At 39.8% G+C, this 18467-nt stretch overlaps 1 protein-coding gene across 2 annotated transcripts in view; it reads right to left on the bottom strand.

Moving 5' to 3' along the window:
• SHCBP1 (SHC binding and spindle associated 1) overlaps positions 1-16146 on the bottom strand; it is a 30345-nt gene extending 14199 nt beyond the window's left edge. For both annotated transcript variants that reach the window (XM_042231574.2, XM_015100422.4), the window contains exons 1-8: positions 16029-16146; positions 11593-11760; positions 11309-11424; positions 9685-9893; positions 4925-5017; positions 889-1122; positions 629-797; positions 205-325 (exon numbers count right to left, since the gene is read on the bottom strand). In XM_042231574.2, coding sequence (XP_042087508.1) covers positions 205-325; positions 629-797; positions 889-1122; positions 4925-5017; positions 9685-9893; positions 11309-11424; positions 11593-11760; positions 16029-16137 — 1219 coding nt within the window. In that variant the 5' untranslated portion in view covers positions 16138-16146. The remainder of the gene's footprint in view (positions 1-204; positions 326-628; positions 798-888; positions 1123-4924; positions 5018-9684; positions 9894-11308; positions 11425-11592; positions 11761-16028) is intronic.
• Between the last annotated feature and the right edge of the window lie 2321 nt (positions 16147-18467).

An 18467-nucleotide genomic window follows, 5' to 3' on the forward strand; every position in this document is an offset into this window, starting at 1 on the left:
ATGTCATAAAGACTCATACTTCATGTTGCTCAAACACTGAGTCAATAACTTATACACTTCAAAAACCCTTAATGTTTCCAGGCAACTCATTTGAAATTAATTGGGTTGAAATAAAATTCTTAGAGCTTCAACAAGATCAGTAATTTCCTGTTTTATTGAGTGTCTCATGCAGGAGAGTTTGGTTGTATCATCTTCCATACTCACCTTCCAACTCAATGGAGTCAGCAATGGAGAAGGCACCGTGTACCACATAATGGCCAGGACAGACAATAACAGTGTCGCCCTCATAGCAGGCATTTATAGCAGACAGCGGATCACTATGGAACTAGAAAACAACAACAACATATTGCAAATACACACCCCTCAAATGCAACCTGAGTATTACTCCAGGTGCCTTCATGTTTCACTTTGAAAAGGGAGCCAAGACTGTATATTTCTCTCCTTTGCTATTGCACTGAGCCCAGTATGTGACTGATGACTAGCGCTGTGGAAAGGCAGTACTCTCACTGCTTCCCACTCCACAGAAAACCAGCTCAGGGAAATGCCTATAAACTTTCTGTAGAATTCAGGAAAGCCTAGGGTGAATCAGACAGAAAAAAGCAACCGGAAGAAGAAACTCTCCTTTTACCTGAATTTCTGTTTCTTCCTTACAAGGCTCTGGGCAAAGCCTATCCCTGAGCAGGGACTGCAGCAGACCAGTCGTCATGGTGGAGGAGACCACATGAGTGACCTTCTGGCCATTTGGACGGATGCCTTTTGCTTGTATATTAGAATTCTTCTGATAACCAAATACATATCTTAAAGAAACCAAACAGACCTGTCAGTTCTCAGTAAGACAGCTGGTTAGAAAAGAGGCTGACTAGTTGAGAATAACAAAAATACACATACCTCAACAAAGGATTCTCAATGAGTTTTAGCTTTTGTTTCAACTGTTCGATCTCTGAATACAACTTTAACCCTTCCACCATGGAGATATTTTCCTGCTCAGAATCAGAGTTACAATTTGACAAACTGCTTCTCAGATTTAAAAATTTCCTGTAACTCTCCTCACATTGAGTTAACAGATTTTGGTAGTCAACAATAAGTCCTGAAGGAACTCGGTCTTCAAGAATGTCGTAATGCCTGAAAGTTTAAAAGCAAATTGAAACCCATTGCCTTTCAGACACATTTTTCCATCACTAAGACAGCCATTTAGTCCTCAAAGACCTCATTAGAAAAGTGTCTCAAAGTATGCAACTCAGCAACATCTTAAGTCTCACTAAATAGGTGGATGTTATTGAAAGTTTAAGGGCCACTTCATTAAGGCCACTAATTTTTCTTTTGAGGAGTTGCTATTTTTTTTTCCCCTTAGATCCAAGCATTTGTGTTTTTGAAGCACTGAAAGCTTATGTTGCACAATTTGTAATTATTATTTAATAAGAAATTATTTTCTCATATATTAAATTCAAAATCTTAATAAGTGGGTGGCAGTGGACAATCTGGAGATGGGGTGGGGAGGAAAGCATCCCGAATAGTTCAAAACAATGTTTAAGATTACCACATTTACAGGATTACAAAATTTAAATGATTCAAATCATCTAGTCCTTTCCTGCATTTTAAGCACTATGGAGCAGAATTTGCCAAATATTTCTTCAGGAAGATTACCAGAGTATTTAAAAAACACAAGCCTTTGAGATTCTGAGAAAAAAAATAAAGCTGTTATTACTAAACTAGAGAGTGATTAAAACAAAATAACCTTGTATTTTGTATTGGACAACACTGTTAGCACTTAAAGTTTATTATTAATTTATATACCTTCTCAAATATATAAACACAACAAAAAGTTCTTTTAGATGCAATAATTTATAAATGTGCAATTAAGTTAATGGATATGAAATGGATTTGAAAATATAGTATTATTTCACTACCTATAGTTCTAAAATAATTGCTTTATTTCTCAAGTATATTGACTTAGGGCAGAGCTTCTTTTTTTAAAAGTTGATTTATTTTAATTGGAGGCTAATTACTTAATAATATTGCGGTGGTTTTTGCTGCACCGACATGAATCAGCCACAGGTGTACACAAGGCCCCTCATCCCATCCTGAAACCCCTCCCACTCCCTCCCTATCCCATCCCTCTGGGTTGTCCCGGTGCACCACAGGCTTTGAGTGCCCTGCTTCATGCATTGAACTTGGACTGGTCATCTGTTTCACATGTGGTAATATACATGTTTCAATGCTATTCTCTCAAATCATCCCACCCTCACCTTCTCCCAGAGTCCAAAAGTCTGTTCTTTACATCTGTGTCTCTTTTGCTGTCTTACATATAGGGTCATCGTTACCATCTTTCTAAATTCCATATATATATGTTAATATACTGTACTGGTGTTTTTCTTTCTGTCTCACTTCACTCTGTATAATAGGCTCCAGTTTTATCCACCTCTGAAGAACTGACTCAAATGTGTTCTTTTTTATAGCTGAGTAATGTGTCTCCTTCAATTCAGGTTCCCTTGGTGTGTATGCCCAGCAGTCGGTTTGCTGGGTTTTATAGGCCAGAGCTTCTTAACCTTGGCTGCTTATTAGGATCACTGGGGAACTTTTAAAAATACAGATGCTCAGGTCCCCATCCAGACCAATTAAATTAGTCTTTAGAAGCAGAGGAGTATTTTTTTAAAATTCCCTGGAGATTCTAATGTACAGCCAAGGTTGTGCACTATTGCCTTAACGTCTTAACTTTGTCATGCTCTAAAGAGAGGACAAAAAAAGAAAACCATATCCTAAACAAATTCACATCAAATTACAGCGAGCATTTAAATAGTATTTAAGATGAATAAAAAATACTTTCTTCACTTTTCACGTAAATGAGTTAGGTGAAGCTTGAAAAGCAAGGATTTTGTCTGCTTTGGTTAATCCGTACTCATTTAAAAATATTCTAGAATTCCATTTTGCAGACAAGAAACTGGGGAACCCAATCACTGGTCTATTAACTTATGGAGATTAAGACTCAAATTTTAAAATAAGTTTCTTAGTACTTCCAATATCCATGCCATTCAGCTTATTTCTTCTCATTATAGTGATGCTTCATAGTCTGAAAGTAATGAACCAATACCGGTGTCTCAGACCCATAACCTTTGAAGCAGAGTGTTTTGAATTAGAAAGGAAAAATAATTACCTCACAATGCAAAATCAAGACAATAGAGTTTTATTCCCTTTAGCTCTTGCCTATTAATAGCTCTACTCCTGTCCTATCCCAGGGACCTTTTAAAGAGTCTGTCTATATTTGATAACATTCTGGTTTCCCCATCAAGTCCCATAGTTTCTTCTCCATAATTGAAAACAATTCCTCTCTTATGCTTTTCCATCTGCCAGTGAAGTATAAGATATGTATGTAAATAATTTCTTATTGTTCGAATATATAAAGCTGTCAAATCGGAATATTTTCCAGATAAAGATCAAATTTGCCAGATACACGATACTCATCCATTACATTTCCCTTCAATCAAAACCAATCACTGCTCTTTAAGAGCAAGTGTATCAAAACTAGAAAAGATGCAAGCTTATTGAAAGTCTGGATTTTATTGACTACATTATAGAAAAACGGGAAATGAACAATGGAAAAATTGGAAAGGCTAAACAAAAATCATAGCCAATTTATGAAAATCTGAAATTAGACATTCATAATTCTAAACCAAGTAGAACCAACCTTAACCAAACTTCTCAGGTATTTTTTACTTACGACTTACTATTTAAACCAAGGGAAACTTACTAAATCAAATCAGTTCTACAGAAATGTAAAGAGTACTGCCTTATCTTATGTAACCACATCATCTTTTACACAGGGAAAAAAAATTACCTTCTGCAATTTATTTTTATCATGCAAGGTCTAATTTTATTCTTACTGCAGCACTGCCTATTAAATTACAGTGCACAAGTATCAAAAAAAATTATCTGATCTTATGGCACCATCTAGTGGAAACAACATTTAACAAAGTCAGTGCAGGACAACTACTTGGGTTGCATGGTTAATTTGGGGTATTTTTATAATGGAAGGGTTTTTCCCTACCAAAACATGATATATCAGAAGAAAGTGTTTAGGTATTTTGTTTACTTAACTATGTGTTATATTTGTTTAGCTATTTTGGAAATTTTTATTCACCATCAATATTAACTATGCAGTATTTTTATCTGTAAAATAAGATTTAAGGAAAATAACTTGACAAAACATCCTGAGGTAAATCTGTTTAGCCTAGTACTTTACTTAGAGTAAACCCCTGTCTTTAAAAGTAGTCTTTAAATTAAAAAGAAGTGTTCTATAATTCAATTAATTTCACTGTTTTTGAAACAATTATCTTTGAATTTGGTTCTTTTTAATATATGCTCAACTGAGTTTTACTTAAATTCAAAAACAAGTAAGCTGTTAACTTATATGTTCTTGAATTCTCTGCTTTTAGATTCTAAAAACACTACAAGTAGGTTTATAAACACAAAGTAGGTTTCTCTGCACTTATACAAATTTCATTTAATAACTTGTCAATGGGTTATTGGAGAAGGCAATGGCACCCCACTCTAGTACTCTTGCTTGTAAAATCCCATGAATGGAGGAGCCTGGTAGGCTGCAGTCCATGGGGTCGCTGAGGGTTGGACACGACTGAGCGACTTCACTTTCACTTTTCACTTTCATGCATTGGAGAAGGAAATGGCAACTCCAGTGTTCTTGCCTGGAGAATTCCAGGGATGGGGTAGCCTGGTGGGCTGCTGTCTGTGGGGTCGCACAGAGTCAGACATGACTGAAGCGACTTAGCAGCAGCAGCAACAATGGGTTATACTATTTGTCTCTGTCTGTAGGCCCCTGGAATATATATACAGTATACACAAAACACGGGTTAAATTAAACCATAAATAGCTATTTTTTCCAACATGTTCAAGGCCACTAATAAACACTTACAATCTCAATCGAGGTTCAACACATCTGACAAAATAATCATACTCATCCTCCTCTTCTTCATCCCAACTCCTCCAAATGTTCTGATAGAAAAACCTGAAAAGTAAATCAGTATCACTCAGTCACTGGCTCAAAATGTTAGTGAGGTAAGAGTAAATCAAACAAGTCTACCAAATATGAAGAAGAATGCATATCTGCTAACTTGACAATCATGAGTTCCACAAGAACTTCTTTGGATTGGCTAAAGAAGTTTTTCTACAACATTGGTTCTGTTACAACCTTATTTTTATCAGAAGAACTATTGACCATCTGAAACTTGGTGGAAAGTAATGGCATTTGATTAGAAAAGACTGGGAGAGAAACAAGTTTAGGGCTAAAAACAAAGAGTTCTGTTTTCACTACATTCAGGTTGAGATGCCTATTTGAACTCCAAGTGGTGACGTCAAGAGTGCAGATGAAAAAAAAAAAAAAAAAAAAAAGAGTGCAGATGAATATACAGAACCTGAGCTCAAGAAAAAGGTCAAGGCTAGAGACATAAATCTGGAAGTTGTCAGCATATAGATGGCATTAAAGCAATAGATGAGATCATCCAGAGACATAAAGCAGTAGTTCTCAACTCTGGTTGCACATTGGAGTCCACTGGGAAGCCTTTAAAAATTGATTTGCCGCCCTATCCCAGACCAATTAATCAGAATCTCTTGGGTGGGAGACAGGAGAGAGCGTGTACAGGATCCACATTTTTTTAAAGTTCCCCAAAGTAATTTAACAAATCTTTTATCATCAAAAGTTTCAAACATTTACAAGAACAAAAAGTATCATGAATACCATGTATCCATGATCCAGCTTTGACAACACCAACTCCTGGCAATCTCATTTACCTCTACTCCACCCACTTGCTTCTCTGCTCTCCTACCCCCACCATACTGACACTGGATTACTTTAAAGCAAATTTCTGACATATCACTCGTAAGTGTTTACTTTGTGCCTCTGAAATAAATCCTTATACAAAAAAGTTTTAATTACTTAATAACCAAGTATCCTCAGTGTTTTGTTTTCCCTGATTATCTCTTTCTTTCATTGTTGCTTCTGTTGTTTTATTATATTTGGCAAATTCAAATCAAGATCCAAACAAAGGTCAGCCATTAAATTTAATTAAATCACTTTTACGCTATAGATTATCCATCCTTCTTTTTCACCTTGCAATTTATTTAAGTTTCCCACACTCTGAATTTTACTGATTGCATCCCCATGGGGTCATTTAACCTGTTCTGTTTCCTTTATTTCTAGTAAACTGATAGTAAGAACTAGAGGCTTGATCATCTTTAGGAAAGACTTTTTGGCAAGAATGCTTCAAGGGATAGAATGTACTTTCATCGCAAAGCACATGATGCCTGGCCATCTCTATTTTATTATGGGTTGCAAATACTGATACTCTCATCATTCTTTCTTCATGTACCAGCTGGAATACTCCTATAAAGAAAAGTCCCAGGAGATTCTAATGTGTTTCTAAAGCTGATTAGAGAGAGAGAAGAGTAGATAGCCTAGCCCTAAGCCCTGGGAGATTACACTCTGAAATTTGAGTATGAGAGGAAGAGCTGGCCAGGCCAAGATTACTAAAAAAGCAAGCCCATCATAAGGCAGTGTCCCAGAAGCTGGGAGGAGAGGATATTAAGAAGATGAGAATTGTCAAATAATTAGAATATGACCAAGAGGTCAAGGCAAGATGAGATCAGAGGAGTGATGACTAGCCATGAGAATATAGGTGACCTTAAGCACAATTTCAATCCTGTAGAAGTAGAGGCGTGAGTGGAAAGCCAGTAAGTACAGACTATATAACTGTCAAAAAGTTGAAAAGGAGGGAGCAGTGAACATGACGCTATCTTTGGATTCATGTTGATGTTTGACACAAAACAACAAAGTTCTATAAAGCAATTATCTTTCAATTAGAAAATAATTTTTTAAAAAAATGAAGCCATTCTTTTAATTCTTATAGTCTCTTCACCCTCTGGAGTCCATCTCTTAAGAACAAAAAAAATACCTGAGCATGCCTTTGTGTGAGTGCGTGCTAAGTCGCTTCAGTTGTGTCCGACTGTGACGCTATGGACTGTAGCCTTCCAGGCTCCTCTGTCCATGGGATTCTCCAGGCGAGAATACTGGAGTGGGTGGCCATGCCCACCTCCAGGGGATCTTCCCGACCCAGGAATCGAATCCACGTCTATTATGTCTCCTGCATTGGCTAGCGGGTTCTTTACCACAAGCACCAGCTGAGAAACCTGAGCATGCCTTTACTCAACCAAAAAACTGCTGGCTCCTTGCTGTCTTCAAAACAAAGTCCAAATTCCTGAGACTGGTGATATTAGATGGACTTACAATCCACTTCTAGAGTACCTGTCTTGCCTCGGAGCCTCTATATGCAAACTTCCAATTTCACAAGCTCTTTCAAACCCGCTGTGACATGTTGGTCAGGCTGTCTTCCACCTTTTCCACCTGGTGAGCTTATATTTGGCCTTCCCTGATGGCTCAGACGGTAAAAGAATCTGCCTCCAAGGCACGAGACCTGGTTTCAACCCCTGGGTCAGGAAGATTCCCTGGAGAACGGAATGGCAACCCACTCCAGTATTCCTGCCTGGAGAATTCTATGGGCAGAGGAGCCTGGCAAGGTACAGTCCCTGAGGCTGCAAAGAGTCGGACAGGACTGAGCGACTAACACACAATCTTATATTTATACTTCATGACCCAGCTCAAAACTGGTCAATCACCTTTCATTCACATCTGCACTTCCACCAGTGTTTATCCTCTCGAGACAGAAACTTGGGAGTCATCCTTGCCTTCTCCCATATCCATTCCACCATCAAGTCTTAGCCATCCTACTTTCTCAATAAGCCTAATCTGTATTTGCTATATCTCCACTCTAGTCCACTCTGTCTCTTAACTGGTCTCTCTACCTGTTCCCCCTCCATTTACTTTCTACACAGCAGCCAGAACGAAACTTTTAAATAAAAAGCTGATCATATTCTCCCTTGATTGAAAACCCTTCACGGGTTTCCCATTGCACTTGAAGACAAAAATGATTCATTGGCTAACAAATCACTGTGTCTTCTGACCCCTGATAACCTCTAAGCTGGTTTCCTAAGTCTCATCTATCACTGTCTACGTTCCAACCAGTCTGGGCTTTGGCTCCTTAAATTCAGAGCTTCCCAACATGTTTCGTCCTCCACCCTGCCGCAACAACTTTCACCTAGCAAACCCTTCAGACCCAAGTTCCAATACCATTTCCTCAGGTAATAACCGTATTACAGAAACCTGAGCTAGTCTTAGAACACTCTGTAATCCCTCACAGCACTCACTGCAGTTTCCAATCACACACACATCTTTATGTGATTATTTCACCAAGTTTCATCTCCCACATTTAGACTGCCAACTCCCTGGTGATGGTGACTGTGCCTGTTTTGTGCACCACTCAAATCTCATCCTCAACTCAAGACGCAGCACTGAAACACATACTGAATAAAATGAACAAATGAAGACTCTTATAATCTGACCTTTTATTGACAGTGATCAGAATCTGAGCCCTCAAAATGAAGAATAATTTAGCCAGGTTCTCCTTCAAATAATACTAATTCCAGATACTTGTCTTTCTACCAACTTCTATACCCATGAGATTAACTCCCTGATTTCTAATTTCCTAAATGCATCAATTATCCCTTTACTTTCAAATGTCTCAGTTGACAGCTTTTTAAAGTGAGAGAAACATAAGGGAGTTATTTTGGTTCTGGACATAAGCCAGTTCTTTAGATTTATATTGTTTGGCCTAATATTGAATAACTACAGTTGAATGTCCTTGAATACAATTAGAAATCTTCCATGAAGTGTGAGAGATAGGGTGCAAGACACTTTGCTTCTTTGTAGAGTATCAAATTAAGTTCAAGAAAACCAGGTTAACTCACGAATGGTATAGAAACTGGAAATTACTTTTTGAACTACACAACACCAAGCAGCATTATTAACATGACCTTTATATTATCCAGTCTTCCAGTTTATGGAGGAATATAAGTCTACTTTCAAATGGCCAAAAATAAGCCTTCCTTAGTAAATATAAAAAGATGATTCAAAAGAACTATCTGTATCAGGAACTATCTGCCAAAAAAGTTATCTGAAACTAAAGAAAACATGAGGTATGAGTTTCCTTCTCATTTAAGGGACAAGGCATGCACCTGTACAAGAGGAAACCAACTCAGCCAAAAAAGGTTGAAAGGCATGCACATCCCCTCTAAGGATCCCAGAAGTGGCCTGAGAAAACATCTTTAGCTAGACACATCCGTGAAAACATTGTATGTTAGTCTTATCAGTGCACAGGTGATGGTATATCAGTTTCTTTCCTTTCCTTATATTTAAGTGTATCAACTATAGCCTTAGCATCCAGAATTTTTAAGGCAGTTTCTAAACATATACAAACCAAATTAAGAATCCCCTGTCTTTTGTTAATATTTGGGGACACTGAGAAAAGGCTATACAGGAATCCCTAGTACTACTTTTCTCAACTTTTCTGTAAGTCTGAAATTAGCTCAAAATGAAAATTTTAAACATTGAAATCATTCTTTAATTTAAAAAATATCCCTCTATCTTTGAATATTTTAATAGACATCTGCAGTGACCAGATTTACAGTTTGAGCTTTAAATCTAGGTATAATACAGACCAGAATTACAGCATTTCATCCAAAGTTTTTGGCCACAAGGTTACTTTTATCAACCTCTATTCCTACCTGACATGCTCAATTGCAAGTGCTGTCTGGTCAAATAATCCAGAATCATCAAACACCACCCACAGCTCCTGCAGGGGCAACCGGTATTCCTTCAGATCAAGGAGTTCTTTCATACACTCCAAAGTAAAAGCGCTCACTTGCGATTCACAGAGGTACGGATCGGCAAGCCTCACCACTGCCTTCAAAGCTGTGAAGTCTACATCTGTGACCTGAAATTTAAAATGTGACTTAACATACACAAATGAAAATTAAGATACATCTAAAACACTATTTACAGCCTGATTTCTTTTTTAAAGCATGAAATGGGAGTGGAGAGCCTTCTTCCATACATAAGGACAAACAGAACAGACCTGGCTTGTACCCACATGGAGCTGACATTGTAATCAAAGTGACAAATAAGGTGGCAACAAGTATGTGACAAAGAATAAGTAGCAGGAGTGGTGGTCTGGTTTTACTGGAAGGGTTGGGGAAGTCTCTTTTGAGCTGGGATGAAAAGGAAGCAGCTGTTTCAAGAGGAGGAAAGATGAAAAGGCCCTGAGGCAGAGATGAGGTTGGCAGCTGAAGAGCAGAGAAGCAGTTTTTCTTGCTGGAACAAAAGGAAGGAAATGAGGTAGGGGCAGCAGGAGGGGACAAGAGAGGCAAGATCAGGACAGGAAGGGCACTGAAGGAGCTTGGCTTTTACATGTTATCCAACGATGAGAGGCCAGAAAGCCAAAACCAGACCTCTAGTATATGCGATGCATTAGAGGAATGCAGGGGAATGGCACATTTCTCTTCTAAAATAATGATTTTGGCTGCTTTTAGAGAACTGAGGTATGTTGAGGGGAGGGCGTTACTATCATAATCAACTTAATGGCCTGAACTGCAACCAAAGGTATTAGCATAATCCAAAATTTAAACATCCATGAGCAGCAGCTGCTTGCAAACCACTGCCTCATATACAGTCACTGTAGGATGTGATGTCATTTTCTAAAGGGGCTGCAGATACAAGCTGTACACACACTCCGTGGTTTACCATTTTAGTTTAATGGGGTTTTTTTTTTTTGTGGTTCAGTTAACAAACACTGAGAAAAATTCACAGCTCTAAGTAGAGTGCAAATTTAATGTAAAAGGCCCAGCCAGTTGAAAAATAAGACTGTTTTTACTTTCTGCAGTGGAACATAATATCAATAGATTAACTATATACCTACAAATCTGTTAGGCAAAAAATAGGCTAGTTTTAAAATGCCTACTTGGTTTGAGCTACTTTAATGGGCTATAACTAAGAAGATAAAAAATTAATTCAAACCCCACTGACTTTATAAAAAACTAATTCAAACCCCACTGACTTTATAATTAGGCATCTTATTTTTTAAATGGTCTCAAATACCTCCCCCACTTCATAGGTTTCTCGTCCATTTCCCTTTTTTAAAGGACGGTGAAACTTAAACCACCCCAATTCCCTCTTCAGTTGCCTTTAAAATTTGCAGAACACTTCTTACACCACAGCAATTAGGTGTGAAAAGACACGCCATTTTCAATCAGCTCATAAATCTTAATTAAAAATAAGCACTTAGGTTACAACAGTCTGAGGGAAAGTGTTTTTAGGTAGAGATAAATGTCTTAACAACAGAATTAAATTTACCTCAACTAGCACCTCAAACACATTAGTGTGCCAGACTGCCCGCCATCCAGATGGTTCGAGGACCTTCTCTAAGAACTCAGCTGTGAATTCTTTTACCTCAGAGGCCTTGCAGTCAGCTACAAACAAATTAAACACAATAAGAATTGAGACAGCGTAAAGCAGAGAGAGGTTAATAAATCCTTGTAAGTCTACTTTCTCAGAACCAGCAATGGCAGTCTGAGGAACTGAGACAATTTACCTGTAAATTAAAAGATAAAAGAAGCAAAAAAAAAGGACCTACTCACCTAAAATGTAATCTTGATAAGCTCTGAATCGCTCATAGAACAAAAGTTGACTTGTCTGGAACATTTCTGGGAAATGAGTTTTTCCTTCTGGCACAAAGCTTTGTAAGCTACTACCTGGTTTAGCATGATCACTACAATCACTGCATGAATCTTCATTTTCAAACAAACCTAAGAGAGCAACAAAAACAGTCAGGTGCAACTATCCCAGACACCTCGAATGCCTATCAACCGCTTCTATTTTCATATATTTGCTTAGAAATTTCAAATAAAATATAAACAAGGATTTGGATACAATGCTTTACTTACCTCTATCACTATCAAAAAAAATTTTTTTTTTCTAAATTTAAAAATATCTCAAAACTCAAGTTTTACTTCAGAACAGTTAAGAACTTAAAATCTTCCATGGGTTAGGTTTTTGTTGCTGTTCTGTGAGGCAAAGAAAGAGGGTTGTTTTTTAATTCAGTGGAAATCACCCAAGTTCTCCTTCAGAAGATATAGCTATGATTATTACTAGAGCTATAGAGGAAGAAAAACAATGACAAACCTAGGCAATGTATTAAAAAGCAGATATATTACTTGCCTACAAAGGTCCATATAGTTAAGTGGTTTTTTCAGTAGTCATGTCTGGATGTGAGAGCTGGACAAGAAAAAAGGCTGAGCGCAGAATTGATATCTTTGAACTGCGGCACTTGAGAAGACTCTCGAGAGTCCCTTGGACAGCAAGGAGACCAAACTAGCCGATTCTAAAGGAAATCAACCCTGAATATTCACTGAAGGACTGACGCTGAAGGTGAAGCTCCAGTACTTTGGCCATGTGATGGGAAGAGCCGACTCACTGGAAAACACCCTGATGCTGGGGAAGACTGAAGGCAGGAGAAGGGGATGATGGAGGATGAGACGGTTGGATGGCATCAATGGACATGAGTTTGAGCAAGCTCTGGGAGAAGGGGAAAGCCTGGTGTACTGCAGTCCATGAGGTTGCAAAGAGTCAGACACAACTGAGGGACTGAATAACAACAGCAAAGCAACTCATAATGGTCAAATATCCTACAATCATTAAAAAAAAAAAAATTCCATAAAGCTGTATTAAATGTAGAGGTGGTTTCCGACATATCATCTCAAGACAAATTGAAACTTCCCTTTAATTTCTACAATATCACCTGTCAATACCACTCAATAAACACGGATATGCACTCTTAATAATGTGTAACATCTATCTCTTTTATACTTTAATAAAACTTTATTACACAAAAGCTCTGAGCGATCAAGCCTCGTCACTGGCCCCAGATTGAATTCTCCTCCAGAGGCCAAGAATCCAGGCGTCTTTTGTGGTTCAGCAGCAACCTTTTATCTTGGGGGCCCGTCGGGGATTCTTTAGGACATGGCAAGGATGCTTGCTCTAGTTCTTTGTTCTCCTAGCGACCATGTTTTCTGCTATAATTTACTAACTCTACAGTGTGCTTGTGTGAATGAATGACATGCCCCACACAAATCAAGTGAGGAGCCCTGTGCTGCAGTTCCACGGTGACCTCATAGGGCTTAAGGCAGGGGGTTTATATCGACCTGCCAATGGACTCCCCTGGTAGTTCAGATGGTAAAGCGTCTGCCTACAATTCAGGAGACCAGGTTCAATCCCTGGGTCAGGAAGATCTCCTGGAGAAGGAAATCGCAACCCACTCCAGTGGGTCATCCATGGAAAATTCCATGGTTGGAGGAGCCTGGTAGGCTACAGTCCATGGGGTCCATCACAAAGAGTCGAACATGACTGAGTGACTTCACTTTCACTTACTTCACCAAAGCTACTAGGTTTCTCCTCTTTAATTTCAGTGCCTGTGTCTAACGAAAGGATTAGAAAATGCTAATCGAATTAGGTTTGGGCTGTATGTAATTATGTTTCACAAGGCGTGATTGAGCTAGTGGCATACCTAATTCTGTGTAATATGATATTTTTAACAGCAGTCATTTTAAAATGACCACTATAATAAATAAACATGCTGAGGATAGCATTTAGATCAGCTAAGTCCTTTCCAGTGGTTTCAGGAAGGTTATCTGAGACTTTTAGCAGGAGTCTCTTTCTCTTCCCCCATCCCTTATATTTCTCCCTCCTTCCACTTCTTTGCCCCAGTTTAGGGCACCAGAATTATGCGACCCCACAGACTGTAACAGGGAAGAACAAATTTGACTCCATATTGGATCTGTTTCTTGTACTTTAATCTTTGTATTCTATTACTTTGATACAAGAATGTTGCCTATAGCCTGAAATAGACAGGATAGCTCATTCTCAAGGCTCTGACCTTTAAAGGTATAACAACTTTTCCCCATTCATATACAGATAAAACGTTGCAGAACAAAGAATAACATTTGCTTTGTTGAAGGTTTAAAGAAACATCATGACTTGACCTACCCAACAGCTGCAAGAATAAAGGCTTCTGAAACAAAGAAGTGTGCAACAACCAGCCACACCCTCTCCCCTTTCAGTATAAAGGAAAGCTGAATTCTAACTTTGGCAAGATGGTTCTTTGGGACACTAGTCCACAATCCTCTCGGTCTGCTGGCTTTCCAAATAAAGTCACTATTCCTTGTGCCAACAACTCCTCTCTCAATTTATTGGCCTGTGGTGCAGAGAGCAGGAAGTGAGTTTGGACTTGGCAACAAGATAACCAAGGTGTACACTAGGGTTTCCGGCTCATAGACACCAATATACCTGAGCTTCAGAGGACATCAATACCTTATCAAATGTGTGAAAATCTCTCTGAACCTCGGGAAGATGAAAATAGTATGCCAACTTCAATTAAGAGAATAAACTATTTCATACCATCCATCACATAATATAGATATGTTTTTTAAAGAAATAATACTCCATCTCACACCCATTAGGTGACTATTATCCAAAAAACAATGAGAAGCTACCAAGAAAACAAGTGTTGTTAAAGATGTGGAGAAACAGGAACCCTTGTGGGCTGTTGGTAGGCATGTAAAATGGTATAGCCACTATGGAAAACTTACGGTGATTCTTCAAAAATTTAAAAATAGAATTACCATATTACCCAGCAGTTTGAAGCAGGGTCTCCAAGAGATATTTGTACAGGCATGTTCACAGCTAAAACTATTTAGCTTTAAAAAAGGAAGAGATTTATGATTATGCTGGATGAACATTAGGCAGAGTGAAATAAGCCAGTCAGTCACAGAAAGACAAATACTGTGTAATTCCACTGATATGAGGTACTTAAAAGTAGTCAAAACCATAAAGGCAGAAAGTATAAGGGTAGTTGCCAAGGGCTCGGGAGAGGGGCGAATGTGGAGTTATTATTCAACAGGTACAGAGTTTCAGTTTACAAAACGAGAAGAATCATAGTAACAGATGGTACAGAGTTTCAGTGTACAAGATGAAGAGAGTCATAGTAACAGCTGGTGGTGATGGCTACACAACAATGTGAATGTGTTTAATACCACTTAACTGTACACTTAAAACTGGTTAGGTACTCAGTGGCTAACCAACTCCGCCACCCCATGGTCTGTAGCCTGCCAGGCTCCTCTGTCTATATGATTTTTCAGGCAAGAATCCAAGAGTGGGTTGCCATTTCTTATTCCAGATTATCTTCCCAACCCAGGGACTGAATCCATGTCAAAAATGGTTAAGATGGTAAATTTTACGTTATGTGTGTTCAGAGCCGATCTGAAATACTTTTCACACATTACTTCACTTAATCTTCACCACTCAGCAACACTACTACCTGTTTTGCAGATGAGAAAACTGAAGTCACCTGACTGTTGCCAGATCACAAAGAGGGGTGAGTAGTGGAATTAAGTTCCACTTAACGTTTTCTCACTTCTCCAGGACTCTTGCCACTACACAATACAACTGAAAATGTTAAAGTAAAAGCCTGAACCACCTTAAAATATCAGGGGGGGAAAACGGAGTCTCCAAGAAGAGACAGAAAGGACTGAGAATTAGACCTGGGTTCTATTTTTTTACACTGTGTCACAAATTGGCTCCCCTTCCTCTGGGCACGTCACCTGCTCTCAACGCTCAGTACTGCTCTCTAGGCCAAGCGTCCAATTTCCTTCGGGAAAGGGGGCAGTGGTACGTGATCTCCTTTGAGATGCAAATAAAAATATGCGTCCACTCTAAACACACAAACTCGCGCACAAGGGCGGGGCAGGGCGGGGTGGAGGGACACCCAGACAGCAACAGTAGGGATCCCCGCCCCGCCCCAGTCCCTCCAGTCTCGAGGAAGCTGAGGCCAGATTGGGCGAGGAGGAGAGGTGTCCTGGGTACCTCCCGATTCGACGTCCAGAGAGTGGGTCGGGGCCTCGCCCAGTCACAGCCTCCACCCAGGCCAGCCAGGTCCGGAAGGCCTGCGCCCCAGGCGCCCCCAGCGCTGCCGACACGGTCTGTCGCAGACGGCGGCTCCTCCCGCACGGCGGGTGCTCACCTTTCTCCAGGCGCTCCAGCTCCTCCTCGGCCGCCCACCCAGGAAGCTCGGGCTCCGGCGCCATCGCTTCCGACCCCAGCCCACCACCCGCCAGCAATCCGTCAGCCATTTCAAATTTCCGCGGGCGGCCTCCCTGCCCAGTAATGTGATGACGCAGCCGCTTCTAATTGGATAGTGGGCCGAGGCCCTGGGACCAATTAAAGGAAGGCTGGGGTGGCCCGGGTGTCGGCACGAGCCCCGCCCCCTTCAGTCTCCACCCACCCTGGAGGGGAGTGTCTGGGCGCTGTCTACTGGCCTGGTGGACTGCTGTTGTCGTTGTTGCTCTTTTTGTTTACTGGGGTGAACTTGTATGAAGTTAAATTAGGACATAATTTGGGATAATTTCCAAAAAAATAACAAGCCATACCTGGAGTGGGGTAGAGTGGAAAAGGCACTGGCTTGAGAGTCAAAAAACAGTATTTAGACTTGTTTCTTCCATTATTACCACTTCACCTCTCAGAAGAGCATCTTCAATTCTAATAATATATTGACCTAGATGGTTCCAAACCTTTCACCACCAAAAATCTGTTGCTCTCTGGCTTTCTCTTTCCCCTTCTCTTTCTTTGACTATCTACACAAAGAGGATATTTTCAAAAAATATCAAATTATATTTAGTATGTAAAAGTATGTTTTACCCACATTTATTAATCAACAACAGATATAACCTCCAATGATAATAGCTAACATTTATTGAGTACTGTGTGCAAGACACCTTTCTGCATATTTTACCTACAGTGTCTTATTCAATCTTCAAAAACTATCCTGTGAGAAAAGAAATTTTACTATTCCCATTTTACAGATGAGGAAGCGGAGTCACCGAGAAAATAAGCAGTGCCCAAGTTAACCCAGCAAAACCGGTATTAGAAACCAGTCAAATTCCTGAATCCACCCTTTAATGGTTCTGCCAGATCATTACTAGTCAGAGTTGAGATGGCCGGCAACGGCAGCGGTTACCAGAACACCAGGAAGGGTGAGACCCACAGAAAGACAAGGGCCTGGTCATGACAGTGTCATCACAGGGAAGGCATTTCCACTTAATGCCTTTAAGGAAAACCTTGGGCTAAAGTCTCTCAGATCCCTCACAGCTGAAATGAAATGGAACCGAAGAGGTGACTATAAAAACCTGCACTTAATTCAGCTAGCTTTTCCAGAAAACAAGATTTCTTTGACTCTCATATACAGAGTCTGACCTTCCATTTATTTGTCCACTGAATGAATATTTATTGAGCACCACGAGGGGGAAACACATAAAACAATAAAATCAAGACTAGCATCAGGCCTTGAAGACTAAGTTATCTTTCTCATAAGTCTCCTTTTAACCCTACTGCCACAAACCCCACAAGTGGAGGGATTTCTACTCACCCACCCCTGTCTGTGCTGGAGACAACATAGTTCTCTCCTTGTTCAATTACAGAATATTTCATCACCCATCAAGATATTGCTTCTGGGAAAAATCTTGGAAATGAACATGTAGCCACAGAGTCAAATGAACACCTGGGTTGCTGCAAACTCCATAAAGGACAAATCATTTATTAAACTGGATACGTTTCCTGTGCAACCTATGCTTGCATGGATTATATGGAAGGTTTTGAGAGCTTTCCCCTAAATGGAGACCTTTCAAGAGCACACATGTCTTAGGAGTTTGCTTTCCCTGCCCTCTCCCCCTTATCCTGATGAAAGGGTTTTTTAATTCTTTTTTTCCAATCTCTCCATCTGCAGCCCATCTCAGCCTTCCATCTGCCTTAGGTGGAGTGGCACCCATTATTCCCAGTCTTTTTTATATCTTCAGTCTCCTTTTCGGCACTAGGTCCTTAGACTCTGTCTACACAGGGGCTCAAAACTTACTGACCTCTCCTAGAAACTTCCAAAGCCCAACTGAAGTCTTGAGATATTACCTCTGTACTTTGCTTCTGGATAGCACCAAGTCATTCCTGTTGCAGCAAAACAGAAATGAGTGAACAGCCTGTGGCACATACCAGCCAAACAGGCCTACAAGAGTTAAACAGTCTTGGTTAGACTTTAGCTGTTACTATCAACAAACACTTGTAGCTGGACTTGTCCTTCACAAAGAAAATTACTCTCTGACTCCATATAGATTTATATTTGCACCTGGCATTCGTGTCCTCCTACACTCTCTTGTAGCATTCAGCATGTCAAAAAGAAGGACATAGGCGGATAACTTCAGGTCACCAGACCTGGTTGTTGAGTTGCCTGATGCCAGCTGTGGCCATTTTGAAACCTTACAAAAGAAAGAAAGAAAAGAAAGCACAGACTTCCAAGAGGATATAAACCTCTCCTTATTCCTGAGATGGAGAAGGCAATGGCACCCCACTCCAGTACTCTTGCCTGGAAAATCCCATGGATGGAGGAGCCTGGTGGGCTGCAGTCCATGGGGTCACT

This window comes from Ovis aries, chromosome 14, assembly GCF_016772045.2.
Source record: "Ovis aries strain OAR_USU_Benz2616 breed Rambouillet chromosome 14, ARS-UI_Ramb_v3.0, whole genome shotgun sequence".
NCBI lineage: Eukaryota > Metazoa > Chordata > Mammalia > Artiodactyla > Bovidae > Ovis > Ovis aries.